The following is a 16,456-nucleotide window of genomic DNA, read 5'->3' as shown; positions in this document are numbered from 1 at the left end:
GCATAGTTGTTTTTTGGAGTTCGGGAAATTCCCAAATTTGAGAAAATCTTCAGGGGGTGGATAAATACACAACAGTCGGCAGAGTTCCCTCCAAAACAGTATAAATATACTAAAACTTTAGAATTTATCTTAATGTTAGTTAACTACCTAGCATATCAAAATGGTGACTATGCTAAGATTGTCAAGCGTGCGTCGAAAGAAATTAAATATTATCATCCATTAATTCCCACGTGCGTATTCAACCAATCAGAGCGCTTGCTATTTCTATCAGATTCTCAAATTGTTTTTAATAATTGTGTTTTTAATAACTGTATCATAAATAAATAATTACCTAACGCTAAAGTTTGTATTCTGAAATTAATCTTGCCAAAAATAACATGACCTAATTTTTTATATCTGATAAATTTCACTTAATATTTTATTAGCGTAATTACATAACATTTTTTATTTACAATGCAAAAATTTCCGATAATAATGCGTTGAAGGGCAAGGGAAATCCTCTCAAAAGGGAATTTCTTTGATTTTGAATCGTCTGATTCCGCGATAAGTCGGTTTCCGATGACATTAATGAAATCGATGGTTTCTTTGCACCAAGGGCCTAAGGTTTCAAAGGCTAAACCTTTGAATATGTAGTTTGACGAAATAATTGAACTATATTTTGCATGGTTGCGTTTGCAAGTCATTTCAGCGGCAAAACCTGAGAGTTCAGATGTTTTTTTTTTTCGTCAACTTTCGCATTGCATTTGCAAATATGAGGTGTAAAAAGATTACAACCCAATCTTAAACCAATACAAACTTGGAAGGAAGTGTTATCTAAAAGAATAACAATATTAGGAGAAGGTATTGCATGTAACTAAGATCCTGATTCTCTGCAAAGCCTTAAAACGAGCCAAGTCTCTAGGTGAATTAAAGATTAAGTCATTGGCAATTATTCGTTTGATATTGATATTATCCCAATTCTTCTGAAATTGTGGAATTGTTGGTCTTTCGTTCTCATTTTCTACATTCCAGACTGCTAAAGCTTCATCATAATGGTGAATAATAAGCTCATTATCCTTTGAATTTAATAATTGAGAAACAAGCTTTTTAACACCATGAACTGAAGATAGGAAAGCAGGGAGGTAAATATCGGAAATGCCGCGAATTCCCAGTCCACCAAATCTAATCGATAACGTGGACTGACACCATTGTAAATCAGTTAAATGTAAATTAAGTATTCTTTCTAAAGAAGACTTTAAAGAAGAATCAATTGAATTAACATAATTAGAAAATTTCCAAAATTGAGTTGTTCTTAATAAAAAATTAAATTTTGGTATGAAAAGACAGTTCTTGATTAAAGTATAAGCCACGTATCTGCTAAATAATTCAGTTTTATTTAAAAGATTTTCGACTGTAATTATAGTTCTTTCGTCAGTGTTTTTGAAGCCTTGGTCAAAGAGTGGAGAGCATAAAAGAGATAAACTTCCTTGGTCACAAATTTTAATACCTGGTGCTAAATTTTGAAATTCCTTTATGACTTTTAAATCTGTGTCTCCAAAACAGCAAACGATCTCGCATTTGTTAAAGTTTAATTCAAGACCAATTTGATAAATTTTCTTAAAGTCGGGCAAAACTACTTCTGGGTAATCAGCTAAAGTTCCATCATCTAAATACCAAATATTCAGTTGAGAATCCAAAGATAAAATAATTGGTTGAATGGCAAGACTAAAAATCATAGGAGCACAAGGATCTCCTTGTTGGGCTCCAACAGAAGAAGAAATTAAATGATCACCGAAAAATAAAGTTGAAGGATTGCTTTAGACAATTTTACTCGTTGATATTTGGATATTTTTATTCAAAAATTAAACCCTCGAGCTAAAGCTCTCAGGCCTAACCAGAATAAAAATGCCCAAATTCAACTCGTAAAATTGTCAAAGCAAAAAGTTTTCGTAAAACTGAAAAATTTATCCGATAAATAAATTAGGTTTTGTTATTTTACTTTCAATAAATATAGCCTCCGAAAAGATAAGCAAGAAATAAAATATTTCCCCCTAACATTTCACTGTTTCCTATATTTTCAAATCTGTTATTCCTAGGTGTAATTAGCAGGTAACCTGACCGCCGCCCGCTACTGACCAAAACCCTATTAGACCTACGCGCCCAACTCTCCTGTAGGATTAAGGCCACGCGTAGATTTTTCTGACTGCGGGGCCCGCCCAAATTTTGGACGTCCATTTCTAAAAGTGTTTAAGTTGAAACAATAATGTTTCAAGAAATTAAAATTATTTAAAAGAGAATCGCCCTCAAATGTCACATGATTTATATTGACAAATCACAACTCCGAATTGTTTGAATAGCAACCAATCACAATTTAATTAAGCGGAAATTTTCCCTAGGGAAAATTTCCGATATAATTGACCTAGGGAAAAAAATTTTCGGGCGATTCTCTTCCGAATATACCTCGGGACAGCTATATATCACCAGAAATTTTTTCTTGCAGTCCAACACTCGTGTTTGTCGCTCAAAATTACCCTCGGGCTGAAGCCCTCGTGTAATTTTCTTGCGGCAAACACTCGTCTGTCAGGACTGCTCGAAAAAATTTCCGGCAATATATCTGTCCCTTGGTATATTATATATGAAAATCGCACGACACTTAAAATAGCCAATAGAAAAACAGAATTCGGTGTCGTTTCTATAACAATATTGAGATTTCCTGGAAATTTTTTGCACCTAGCTAACCCAACATGAAATTAATAAGTGGAAATTTTTTCAGCCAATCAAAATCATTTATTTTGTTGTTGTCTTGGTTATGGCTCGTGAACTAATTTTTCTATTGGTCTTTAATGAATGTCGTACGATTTAAAAATTTATAATTGAAGAAGCATAATGTCCGTGTCGTTGCGATTTTCTTACCGAATATGCCCTCGTGCATTGATTAATATCCGGAAATTTTATTCTCATGCATTTCCAAAACGTAATTAGCGGAACACTCGTTTTAGAACTGCATTCGAAAAAATTTCCGGAAATAATCAATGCACTAGGGATATTATAAGTGAAAATTAACATCTACATAATGAAAATAAAAAATTTGTATAGATTAAAGTATCGGGTGTTTTTTTTTAATTTCACCTCAAAGTAGACGTTGAAGAGTCGATTGTGAACGGGCTATACGGATTACGGATCACGGATCAGCTGTTTAAATCTTACGTTTTTACACGAGTGGTGCGTTCACAGTCAACTCTTCAACGCCTACTTTGAGGTGAAATTTAAAAAAATACCCGATATAAATTTTCTGTTTGTGAATATATATAATTTCTATTGTTAAGTACGACTCCATGGAGCATAGTCTAATATTGAAAACGCATTTTAAAAAAGTTTTTTTTTTCAATTTAAACATGTCTAAAAACAGCCAAACTTTCGTACTATTTGAAAGTGTATTTTTTGTGAACAAAACTAAATTTATCAGAAACAATTCTTGTGTGAATTGTTTTAACCATTCAATTTGTTTATTTTCAACATTTACACTCCCCACATTTTCTATTTTTTAATGGAATTTACACAACTTAAGTAATGTATCGCATTTACAAAGTAGAGTATTTTTAACAAACCTCTATTATGTAACATGAACGTCTCACAAAAACATTAGCCTCCTTGAGGGACAAACATTACGGCACGCTAATATTTTTTAGTATCTTTATAATGGGACGTGCAATTTTTTAACATTTTTATACCTAAATCTTCATACATATTACGATCTACGTAATCACACAAATAAAATTAGTGTACTGTTCTCATCACTCGTTAGTACTTTATGATTGGGCATAAAATGTTGTAAAAAGATCACCGGTGAACAACGAATCCGCCCAATTTTCGGTTACAATAATTTTTCTCCCCGCTTCCCGTCATTGAAATACCGCAATAGAATGCGCGAAACCTTGACGACCCTTGCCAAAAAATCTAACGTAACTGCATTTATTTGTACCTCTCGTAACAGGTAAACTAAAAAAACCCCGTCACGTGCGGCCCCTCTCACCCTTGACCGGTCACCCCATTTCCGCCGCATCCGATTTCTGCGGATCCGTACGTGACCTTCCCTCGCCTCATATTAGTGGCATTAGCTTAAGTGGGCCGAATGTTCTATTCCTGGCCATTCCTGCGTATGGCCAAACATACACGGCCAACGCGATAAATACACCTCGACAACAATCGACCACCGGAACGTGCGGATTTTCCAAAATACTCCCTGAATGGCGACGGACGAGAGGCGGGGGAGACGGGACGCCACCGCCCCCGTCGTCGTGACGTCGGCGTCTGTGCTGGACGACGTCGTCGAGCTCGAACCACCAGCAGTCAGTGTCGAACGCCACCAGTCGCTCACCACGACTCGTTCAATAACGCCACTTAGGTTAGTACAGTGCTGAAGCTAACACACCATACACAGTGATCCCTAATAAATAACCCTCCTATTAACCCGTTTGAGTAAGTATTTGCGATTTTTCTCGTTTCCGTCGCGTCCGAACTCGATTTTTGCAAAATTTTGACTTCGTGGGTCCAATTTCGAAAACTCTATCGTCGAAGCTTTTCAAATTTTATTATTTTTGAAATTTTCGATTGTAGTGCGTCGGGCAAGTGGACGAGGGGTGTTTCTAAATTCGGCGTTCTATTCTGGTCCCCCCGTTGGCATGCCATGCCCTACATAGGAAGAGCACGCACCAGCGAATTTTACACCGCATCCAGACGCTCAATTTCTATTACGTAAGCGCGGTTCTGGCCAATGTGGAGGATAGCGGGTTCAAGGATGGCACTTTTGGGCCCAATTTTGGCGCACAAGGTCTCCGAATTGGGCCACCTGTACCGGACCAGAGCCAAATGAGACCGGCGCGTTTTTATTATTAAACTCGTGAAACGGATAGTTTGCGAAACGGCGATGAGGCCATACTCCAAGAATGCATCCGAGGGCCAAAAATAGAATCAGCACACGCGAGATAGTAAAGGAGAAGCGATCGGAGCCTGGGCCCTCGCCAAATTAGTACGGGATGGCGTGGGCTATGGACTCGAAAGCTCACCAAATGGTGGAGCTTTTCACTTGCTTCTGCGGGATACTGATCGTGATCGTGTACATCGCGGTCATCACTTAGAACTAACGACGAACCACTTCTACTAATAACGCTGCACTAATACGAATGCTAACACCACTTATTTGGACGGTTTCGACTTGACCATTTGGGTTTTTCAGCAGACGAACGACGAGGCTTCATCTATAGTAGAGGTAGCAGCGAACCCAAAAAGCAGCCAAAATGTTCAAGAATCACTTAGAAATGATCGGCCGTAACGAGACGGCCTCCAAAAAAGCTAAATTCTGGCAGTCCTTTGTCGGATCCCTCAAAGGTAATCCTTCACGTATATATTTTGTACTGTCCTAACATTCGAACGCTGCCATTGTTTAAAACCATCTACACCTCGTTCTTTAACACATTTAATATCTTTCTCAAATTCTAATCGTTACTGGGCGAAAATAAATTTTCGGATATAATTTTCAAAAAATTTTTCAAAATCTTATTTAACTACACTTATCTAAAATTTTAATCTTTAAAGTAAAAAGATTCGCAACACTGTAAATATATATTTTAAAACATGTAACCTTGATCCAGTGCCTTAAAAATACAGCTTCTTTTACTATTTTTAGCATAAAATGATTAATGATGAATGTATCCATTGCCAAATGAAACATAGGAGACTGAATCAACAACTTCAAAAATGCCTGCTTTAAAAATTACTACAACTTGTTTGTTTCGTGGCTTTAACAAAACACTGTGTATATTTGATTTTTGTAAATTTTACCAATGGGGTTACAGATGTAGAATACATATTTTTGAGTTACGTCATAATACCCAGTTTTCAAAGTAAAATAAATCATTACTCTGCTATACTTTCAAAACTTTTAGGATATTTTTGAAATTAAAAAAAAAAAACTAAAAATAGCCCAGTCACCTTACACCTGTTTATTTTCAACAGGAAAGTTCGAACAAGAACAACTTTTATTAGCCGATTGTTAGTATTATTTTGGTCCAAGTTAATGAAACCATTTTTTTTTTTGGTTTTTTAAATTTAAAAAATAGAAAATCGAATTTGTTTATGTATCCTGTTGTTAAAAGCGGTTGTTGTCTTTTTGTATAACAAAAATAAAATCTGACTCAACCGGTGTCGACAAACAGATCAAATTAAACAAAATTAAGAAATGATCAGTTAAAAATAATTCCACATTGTGACTCAAGCCCATAAACAAATTTGGAAATTGGCAACACTAAGAAAAACATAAGTCACATAACTGTTGGCTGGAATCAGTAGATAAAACCAACAATGGAAATAATTAATAATAAAGAGATAATAAATAATTAGTACAATGTACCTACAGAACAATGGTTCCGAAAGTGTGGTTAGCGGAACAATGAAGAAGGTTGCTTGTTGTTATTGTAGTTTATTGATTAAAACCGACAACTGCAAATAAAAATATGAGCTTCTGGAGCTTTCAGAATTTTTTGACCTAGAATTCGTAACAGAATTTCTTGTAAAAATTCTGAATATTGCCGGCACTAGGGCTGATCCTCTGCAAGAATGCGACATTTTCGCACGTTCCCATAAGTGACATTGAATAATTTCCAGGATCACAAGACATAAGAGCTACCGAACCAATCCATACTCGTCCTCGCGGCATCTTCCGCCCAATCAGCGATCTTCCGGAGTTGGGATCCGGCTGGCCGTTCGGCAAATCAATCTACGACGACCCCAGCCATGCCGCTGAACGCATCCACGTGCCGGGCTACAGATACGACCCCTTGCACCGGGACACATACGGTTACTCTCCTCGTGCCATCTACCCCCACAACTATGGCTCCCTCGACAGATACCGGCCCGGTAAGTCAAAGCAGTAGGCCGATCGTCACCATCAGGGCCCACTTCTGTGCTGTGACCTCATGCAATCGTCTGTGTTTAATACTAAGTGCCCTTCAACTATGAACTTATATACAAAATAGCTTCGCCACTATTCAAACTTATTGTGAATTAACATAAACACACTTATCACAAAAATACAAACAAACAAATTAATAATCACCAACCATTTTTGTTGTCCATTCGGCGCAGTCGCACTTGTTGTGTTGATTTTTCACTAGAGATAGATCTTTTTGTACATCACAGTACATAACAATGTAAACCGACTCTATTTTATGTAACTATTTGATAATCTGTCTCTATAATATGTACAAGATACATAAGTAATAAATTGTTTTAAAAAGCGTAAAACCAAGCCGCCCCGCAAACGCTTGAGCTCGTCAACTTTAATCGACAACCTTTTCATTTCTTTTTATTTCCGGATTCGTTTCGAGAATTTCTCATCAACTAAACATCACGTTAATTTTTATTATAGCTTTATCACCTTAGCAAGGCTGAAGGCTTTTTAACGTTCCTGCCGCTCCAGCATTTGCCAGGGCGATCCACGTCTATTTTTTTTCGATACCTTCCCTCTCTTTGTATTTTTTTTTTATAAAGCACCTGTCATTTTTCCGATGGGAAGCTAACAAAAAGAAGTTGATTCATATGTGAAGTACTTTTTTTGAGGGAGGCGCGAAGTACTCGGTCGCCTTGGAGGTAAGGACATATTGATGCTTATTAGATGCCTTAGCCAGCATTGTATTAACAATATTTTGTACATTTTGCATACTGGTCGTACCAAACCAAAACCCGAATTAGATTTACAAAGCCTCTGGTCAATTCCAAATTTCAATTTTTTTCTATTATGAAATCTACTTTACATTGATTTTTGGAAATAAAAAATAATTGATTAATTAACAGTTTAATTTTGTAAATCATAATTTATTTAAACATCCTAATGTGTATTTTCTTTTTTTTTTGTAGTTGTTTGTTAACGTCATTTTTTCAGTTTTTTTTTCCCATCGTACATCAAAAAGTATTACAAGCATGTTTTTGTACATGTTTAAAAATTTAAGAAGAAATCCTCAGAAATGAAAATGAACGAACTTACCTTAATAGAAATCGTACCCATATTCCTATTGTACTAAGGTCCCTTTTTGGACCATTTAGTGAATTGAATACCTACACAAAATTTTTCTTTGTACGTAAATTACCACATTCAAGTGAGTGGCAACTTTTCCTTTTCATTTCTGACAATCAAGAGCGTATTTTAAAGACTTAAACTTAAACACTATTAGAGTGACATTGACATTGATTTATATCGGTGTTCATTTAAATTTATCCCCAAAGTTGGCGTTGAAGAGTCGATTCAGAACGCACCACGCATTACAGATCACGGATCAGCTGTTTAAATCTAACATCACTTTTTACGTTGTTTGTGTTTTTACATACCGTGAGTTTTTTATTTTACTGAACATAGGATTCATGGATCTGTAAGTTTGGTTGCCTATTTCAAATGAATTGACTTGTCCATTTTAGAACTGAACATAGCCATTTTACATTGTATGTTCAGCGAAATAAAAAACGCAGTGTATGGTTTTTACTGTGCAAAGTGACGAGTGGTGCGTTCACAATCGACTCTTCAGAGCCAACTTTGAGGATAAATTTAAATGAACACCCGATACAATGGTGTAAACTACAAACAGTCAAGTTTTTAAAAGGATTATATTTGAAAAATAATATTTTTAAAATTCGCGAATTTACAATGATAGACTATTTGTTGAATTTCTTGGTTCAGTATCAAAAAAATAAATTTACTAATACGAAAGTGCATTATTTAATAAATGAGAAGCACTTGACAGCGAGTATTCATCCACTAGTCCAATAATCATGTATCTCTCAAGAAAACAAAAGTTTTAAGTAATGGCCTAAACATCCTGTTTTTCACAAAATCGAACATGATTTTATAATGAGATTTATTTACATTATAATAATTACACTAGAGATATTTATAACCATCAAAAATTTTAACAGATAGTTTGGTGCTAACAACATGATAAAATAACAATGGTTACCTACTTGAACACAGTCCTTCAAAAAAACAACATTAAAACATTTGAAGAACAGTTTTAAATAAACTGAGATGAGTGTGTATGGAAGGTATTTTAGTTTGTATGCGTCTGGTTTGTCTCTTTTACTAAAATAGAAACAATTGTACTATGTTAACTTGCATGGGGTATGAATTTGAAAAAATGTTTGATCTAATTTTGTTGGTTTATTTGTTAAAACATAATTTTTTTTAAATCTAAAAACATAAAACGGAACATAAAAAAGTATATTTTGTTTGTTGCAAACGTATCATAAAAAAATTGTTTGAAAGGATTTGACGTTTGCTTTTTTTATCTAGAAAATCTAACTCCATCTAATTTTAGATTATTATTCATCGTGGTTCGTAAAATAATTAACAATTAATGTTATTAATGTTACAATAAATGTTACAACATAGTCTATGAATGTACATTGTACATATGTCGTTTTAAATTTAGAAGATAAATTACAATCATTTGGAACAAAAGTACGATTTATTAATTATACAAGACTTGAATATCTTTCAAACAAGACCTTTTAACGGCTTTACACAAAGTAGATCAACGTCGATCAACGTAGATCAAGAGTCCTGTGGAATTCGAATATATTTGACTTTTGCCGCTCTGTAGCTTATTGTTGTACTAAATAGAAAAACAGAGGTTATGACACGTTTCTAATAGAGCCTGTTATAACATAAAAAGTAATTAGAATATAGAAAAACCGAACAAAATCAGAAGCAAAACAAGTAACTGGCGCTGAGATTTAATAATTTGACATTTGACTGTTGACATCTGATTTGACGGCTTCAGCACTTGAGATAGTTCGATACAATGGTTCGATATAGAGTTCCACAGGACTCTTGATATACGTCCTTTTATACACATTAACTGTATATCTAGTTGCATACCCAAGGACGAAGAAATCAATTGTGTTGATTTTTAATTTTTTTATTCACATAAAATATATTTTATATACATACTTATATGAATACATGACACCTACCAACTAAATAAGTATTCTACACATATTAATGATGAAAGTTTGAATCGATAATGAAAGAAAAATCAAAGAGTTTTGTTTTGTTTAGCAATAAGAAGTAAAAGTACAAAACAAATGATTTACTTATGAAAATTAGCACGTTTAACTAATTAAGTTGATATTACGTAGATCAGAATAGTTATTAAAAAAAGAGATACCCATCTAGTTGTTTGTTATTAATAGAAAATAATAATCGAACATAAATTGTTAACAATCAATTTAAGTAAATACAGGTGAGGAAAAATGTCATCTCTATTTTGTTAATAGTGTTATAATTTAAGAACATAATACACAACAAAGTCAAAATGCGGAGGCGAGACGCCGGTAATTATGTTGATAAGCACTGCACTATTACTTGATAGTAATATCCGTAATAGTGTATGTACTCCGGCAAAATTGCCGTGCCGCCGGGTGGAGGTGGGATAGTGTAATTTAAAAAGCAAACAGCTATTATAATATTATAAATTAAAACGATTATGCAGATTGCAAGGTTATTCACACAAGAGTACGAGCCGTACGAACTTAACGTGCAACCCAAATTACATTACAAAAACCATGGTTCCTGTAATGTAAGTTGGGTTACATGCATGTTAGGCTAGTACTCTCGTGTGAATAACCCTGTATAGCGGTGTGAAGAACCAAAAGCATGACTAGAGCTTCATCTGTTTGGTTTTCGCATTTAGTACCTCTTATATGCAGAAATCCTAACTTTAATGGTAGTGTTTCATGTGACGAAACCACGACCATTCGATGCCGACAAGGCCTGGCAGGACCATATCGACCGCGTCAGAGGACGCGACCCCATCCAGTGGCCCAGCATCTTCCACACCACATATCCCTTTAGCCGTTATCCTCTCTATTTGGTCTACAGCAAGAGACCTTCACCAGCTGCTGAAAAGTACGATCCTCACCGCGCTTGGCTGGACCATTTGGACCGTCTCGCTGAACTCGACAAACTCTACCCATCCCTCTGGCCTCGATGGGGACGAAGCCTCTCTCCAACACCAGTCAAGGTAGGGAAAGAAAACTTTCAAGAAATCGAAGAAGCACCACAAACTTAAATAGAAGAAGTTTCACACAAATGTATGATTTATTTGTTTAGGCTGGCGAATGGGGCCCCCGCCCGTCTGAAGTAGGCTTCAACTACGCCGGCCAGCCGATTTACAACCGTGGTGGGCTATTCCCAAGTAAGAGACTGTTCCGTGACCTGCTGAATCCCTCTCCCTTCCTCCCGATTTCTTCGATTATCAGTGATCCATTTTGGTGGGATTCTCCTTTGTTGCGGCCTTTCTCTACCTACAACCCTTGGGGCAAGTCCCCGTTCTATCTCCGCGACTCGTACCTATCTCCCGTCAAGAGGACGTACCTGTGGGACAAACACCCCATCAGGCCGTTCGGTAAGTCCCAAAACTAACCCCCGCCCCAGCAGCTCCGTTATCTCTGACCCAGATGACCACAGTTCCCCTTTTTGAACCAGGACAGCGAATTTTTTTGGTAACTTTAATCTCATTTTCTCCCTTTTTTATTTTTTACTCTCTCAACTAATCGTTTTGCTTGGACTTATGTCCGAGACATTGTAGTGTCATTAGACCAATAACCATGTTTGTGTTTAAATCTAAACAGTTACAGATGTCTGAACATTCAAAGTGCTTTTTACCTGATACGAAATGCACTTCAAAATCGACAGTTTTCAAATAAAAGTCTAACAGAAAAAGTTCTCTTCGAATACAATATTTTGAAATCAAAATTTCATTGGTTTGCTTAGACAGTGAATTCTTTGCATGTGTTTCTTATGAAAGAAAAGAACTAAACAATTCTTTACATTATACACATTCAAACACAAAACAGAAATTTATATCATAAATGAAATTAAAACATTTATTTTCTTTACTTCTTATGAAAATGGGTTCCGGTTTGTGGATATTTTGATGGAAGTTGTCAAAATTCAAAAATATGTCTCATGTGGCTCTTACTTTTTGGGTATAGCAAATATTCTCAAAATAAATATTTTATTTGTACATAATTCCATCAGATATGGGCTAGAGAGAGTTAGAGAATATGTAAATCACCAATTAAACATATTATCTCAAGGACCTACTTTACGTCGTCCTGAAAACCTAAATCTATTGGCATTTTTGCTGTCCAGTTAGAATTTTTTCTTTTGCAAGTTGGTCATTGTTTGCACTAATATTTTGCAAAATGCCGCCATTAAACACATCCAGAAAATGTTTGACACACTTTGAGCACTTCTACTGCTTCGCTCAACACAATTTAAATGAAATAAACGCCGACACTAAAGGCCGTAAAGTTGCGTTTATTTAATTTAAATTGAAACAACCCTTCACGGACTAATTTTATGATTTAATTATTTTTAGCTGCTGTCTACTAAGAGGAAGGGAAGCTAATTCGGAGCCACCATCGCACATCGCAAAATCTCACTATTAAATGCGACTGACTGAACAAAAAAGCTTTTGAGGCGCTTGTCTATTTTTTGATGAACAGGTGTCTCTGCAAAGTGTTCATTTTGTTTTATTTTATTTTAATTTATTTTGAAAACAAAAAAATATTCTGCAAACACAATGTGCCTTAAATTGTACAACGAACATAAAACGAAAAAAAAAGTACATTGTTATTTTTGTAAATAGTTTTATTCGACTGCATCTTGGTAATGACTGCACGCAATTGTCACTTCAAAAACGTGTCTCGCATTCCACCGAACCACATGGGTCATCGAGAGATGCAGATTAAAATTTTAATTAATCGTCTACTTATATGTGGCATGTTATTAATAAATTCTACCAAAAACACTGTTGATTTTTGTATTTTAAATCCTATTCCTAAAAATAAATCTTACTTCAGCTTTATATGTATGTACAGGGTCGTTGTAAACGATTATCTCATCGCAGTAGGCGTTGGTAACGTAGTTAAATGTGCCGCAAGCCTCATAACATGAATGAGACTAGTAACGCCCGTAGGTGACGCTACCAGCGGTAGCGAAAATCTGTCTACTAGTTTGTCTAACATTGCGAGGCTAGCGGCACATCCAAAATTTGTGTGGATTTCAATGCCAACTGCGATGGGACAATCATTTATAATGACCCTGTATTAGGTATGCATTAGAAAGTATTCTTGCTGTTTAGTAATTTTATTTTTGTGATTTATTGTTGCTACGTAAGATGTGCAAAAAATGTCAGTTCTGAGGACTGACAAAAGTTGGTATCAGAAATATGTGGTTTGAACAACAGAGAAAACGTATCTATCAATTTTTGGTTAAATTTCTTAACTTGTTCTCCTTCTTCTGTCCGCGACTGTACATCTAGATGGGACATAAATAAATTTTCTTCTATCTGCTGTTACTGATAAGACTTTAAAATTTTTAATTGAAACGAAAAATGCAACATGAAATTGAAAACGAGATTATATAACCAATATTACACCTAAGTAATAATATTTCATAACCTTTTCAGCCTGGTTGTGAACCCTTTCGTTTTGAAAATTGTATTTTATAAATCTATTATATATAATTATACGACTATATATTTTGTCATTTACCTTTTAGTAGAAGCCTAAAGTTAGGCGAAAGATTGTATATATTTCATTTCATCAGAATAATAGTAGAAATCTATCTAGGACTTACAGGAATCTGTTTGAAATTATTTTTTTTGTTAAATTATTTATAATTTTATAATTCAACCCTTTTTAAGGTTTACAAAATGATTTCCCACAAAATTGTTTTAACATTAATACATTAATATGCCAAATGAATCGCGGGATCAACGTTTTTGGTTGGAATTCCGGAATCCCCTCTGCTGGTTTAGTTACGAGGAAACTGTGGGAAAGACTGCCACGAGTACGTATTAACGTCAACGACACTACGCTTTGTTTCAGTTACAAACGGTTGATGCCATAGTCGATTTCATTACCGAAAGTTGCATTAATAATAATAAGTACAAAAAGAAAACTAACTACAACATTATGGGAAATAACTGTAAGTAAAATTTAATTTGAAATTGATAATTTGAGAGCGAATTTTTTTGGAACTAACACCAACTTTCGTTAACATTTTGTTGTTTTCTATTTAATATGTATTAGTTGTATTTGGATATTTTAATTGTAATGTAATGTAATTGTAATGTCATCAATTGTGTAAAAAAGGTCTGCTTATCCACATTTTGGAATTGTAGCAACAGAAGGGGACAGTCTGAAGAAAACATCCGAAAAATGTGTCAAAGCTGGGAGCGACTTCTTAAAAGGAAGCAAACTTTCTAATGCAGGTCATGCATACAAAATTAAATTAAATCCGTCCAAATCGTGTGCAATTAGCGTTATTGACAAGGCAGTTAAGGGCAAGAACAATTGGATAATTCGTTTTGATGGACCTCATAAAAACGTTGGTTTTAATCACATTAATATCAATTCAAAAATTTCTGGAGTGACAGATCCTCATCTTCCACTACCACCTGGTGGATTGTCAGTAGGTTTCAAACCATTTTTTTAAACAGTTTAAATTGTTTTTAATATTTTTTTTGCAGGCAGCGAAAGGCACGGCAAAATTTTGTAAATTTCTTAATAAAGTAGCACTACCTGTGGCCTTGTTTATTGATACAGTTCAAACTGGATTGGCAGTACGTGAAGATCATAAGATGGGAACAACTCGTAACACAGTGGAAACAGTAGCTGGTATAGGAGGGGGCTGGCTTGGGGGTTACGGTGGTATTATTTTTTTTTTACACTTATAAAACGTGCATGCTTATCTTGAACTATTTGACATACTCGTAGGAGCTGCGGGCGGAGCAGCGTTAGGGACAGTAATTTTTCCTGGTGTTGGCACCATTGTTGGTGGAATCATTGGAGGATTAACTGGAGGCATTGGTGGATCCGTGGCAGTTTCTGCAATAACAAGAGAAATTGGTGATGTAGCTGATTATGACATTATTGAGATTGAATGCGAAAAATGTAAAACGAAATTCAAAGTTCGAATTTACTTGGATCATGATTTTATTTGTCCAGATTGTAAAAAGAAATTGTAAACATATTCAACATAAATGTCCTCAAGTGTAAACTTTTAACAAATTATACAAATAATACATATTTTTGTGACGATAAACGAAATTGATTTAATAAACGCATAATAACAGTTTTTTTTATTGTCCATTGTTTATAAGTTAAAATTTGAGTAGGTACTTGATTAATGTACAATTGGCAACATGTTTTTGTTATGTGGAGCTTTATGACTTATTATTTTACTCCCTACTGTTTTGGTCAAACATCAGTAAAATATGACATAATACTACTTGATTGATGATGCTTGTTAGCGCCCGACACCAAAAAGACAAATCGCAACGGTTAATAGCTTTACCACAGGTTTACTTTGTTCGGCAAGTCAGCAGTCATTTTCCCGTCTACCACACGATCCCCTACTCGGATCTCCTCGTCTCACTCCGGCAAGATGGACCCCTATGCCGGGACTTCCCGCGAGAGATCCTCCCTTCCCCCAATTGGGGATCGTAACAATGCTGTGTCATTTCATTGCCATGGCATCTGACGAGCGGCAAAGTTATTATCTTCGCTGACGATAAAGTGAACTAGCGAAATCATTTGAAATTCCTAACTCGAATTTTAACAAATCATTTATTAATAGTTATTTAATAAACTAGTTTGTTAATGAAGGCGATTAATAATCGAAACTGTTTAAAGCACGAACGAGTGTAGCGAGTGAGTGGCTTTAATAGTTGAGATTATTAATCGCCCATTAACAAAAGAGTTGATTACAAACATTTTTCGTTGACCGCAAACTTTTTTTTTTTGGTGACAAATTTTGAAATTAAAGCCAAATCAAAACCAATTTCATCTTTTTCCATAAAGATGAGACTTTATAAATACCTTCATTCTTTTTTTGTCCTCAGGGTAGGCCATTTTTAAATTTTTCAACACTTTCTATTCACTTTTCCAGAAAGAGTGTCAGAAGACGTCAACTCCATGCACATTCAATTTCACGTAAAAATCACGGTTGCTACGGAAACCTAGTTACCTTTGAAAAATATGACATGCGAATTATAACCAAAAATGTCGGTTTTTGAAAAAGTGAATTTGTAATTGTGCAGTTGTGGAGCTATAAAATATAGAAAACCCTGCTGCAGTGTTGGTAAGTGCAAACAATACATGTTCGAGGTTGTTTATACATCAAAATTTAATCAAAACGTCAAAATCGCAAAAATTATTGATTAATGAAAAATAGTGTATTAATGAGGTCCATTAATACACTATAATTTAGACAAAAGAATTCATTAATATTGAAATTAACAAGCGGTCAACGGAAAATTAATTAAATGAATCTGACATATTTTGAAAGCTGAAGTGAATAAATAAGATTTAATCAAGAAACTTGTACATAATTGCAAAACAGACTTATAAAATATAT

At 34.9% G+C, this 16,456-nt stretch overlaps 1 protein-coding gene across 5 annotated transcripts; it reads left to right on the top strand.

Moving 5' to 3' along the window:
• Positions 1-4,223: 4,223 nt before the first annotated feature.
• On the top strand, positions 4,224-12,842 carry Mf (myofilin). Of its 5 annotated transcripts, none has more exons than XR_011160198.1 (6): positions 4,224-4,384; positions 5,216-5,367; positions 6,643-6,894; positions 10,756-11,048; positions 11,138-11,529; positions 12,411-12,842. XR_011160198.1 is itself a non-coding variant. In XM_069050521.1 (6 exons), exons 2-6 carry the CDS (start codon positions 5,277-5,279, stop codon positions 12,422-12,424), a joined length of 735 nt encoding a protein of 244 aa, XP_068906622.1. In that variant the 5' UTR covers positions 4,224-4,384; positions 5,216-5,276; the 3' UTR covers positions 12,425-12,842. The 5 variants fall into 5 exon arrangements, 2 of the variants coding, with proteins under 2 accessions (XP_068906622.1, XP_068906621.1); XM_069050521.1 differs by having other exon boundaries at positions 11,138-11,222; XM_069050520.1 differs by having other exon boundaries at positions 11,138-11,432.
• The last annotated feature ends 3,614 nt before the right edge of the window (positions 12,843-16,456 follow it).

The sequence above is a fragment of the Tenebrio molitor genome, chromosome 6 (genome assembly GCF_963966145.1).
Source record: "Tenebrio molitor chromosome 6, icTenMoli1.1, whole genome shotgun sequence".
Lineage (NCBI taxonomy): Eukaryota > Metazoa > Arthropoda > Insecta > Coleoptera > Tenebrionidae > Tenebrio > Tenebrio molitor.
Note: the sequence above shows the minus strand (reverse complement) of the source record. Positions and strands in the feature narration are given on the sequence as shown.

What these genes read in the sequence shown, in the direction of transcription:
- Mf (XM_069050520.1), top strand. Translation starts at nt 5,277, where the DNA reads ATGTTCAAGAATCACTTAGAAATGATCGGCCGTAACGAGACGGCCTCC. An exon ending in CTTTGTCGGATCCCTCAAAG is followed by an intron (nt 5,368 to 6,642) that starts GTAATCCTTCAC and finishes AATAATTTCCAG; the next exon opens with GATCACAAGACATAAGAGCT. An exon ending in CCTCGACAGATACCGGCCCG is followed by an intron (nt 6,895 to 10,755) that starts GTAAGTCAAAGC and finishes CTTTAATGGTAG; the next exon opens with TGTTTCATGTGACGAAACCA.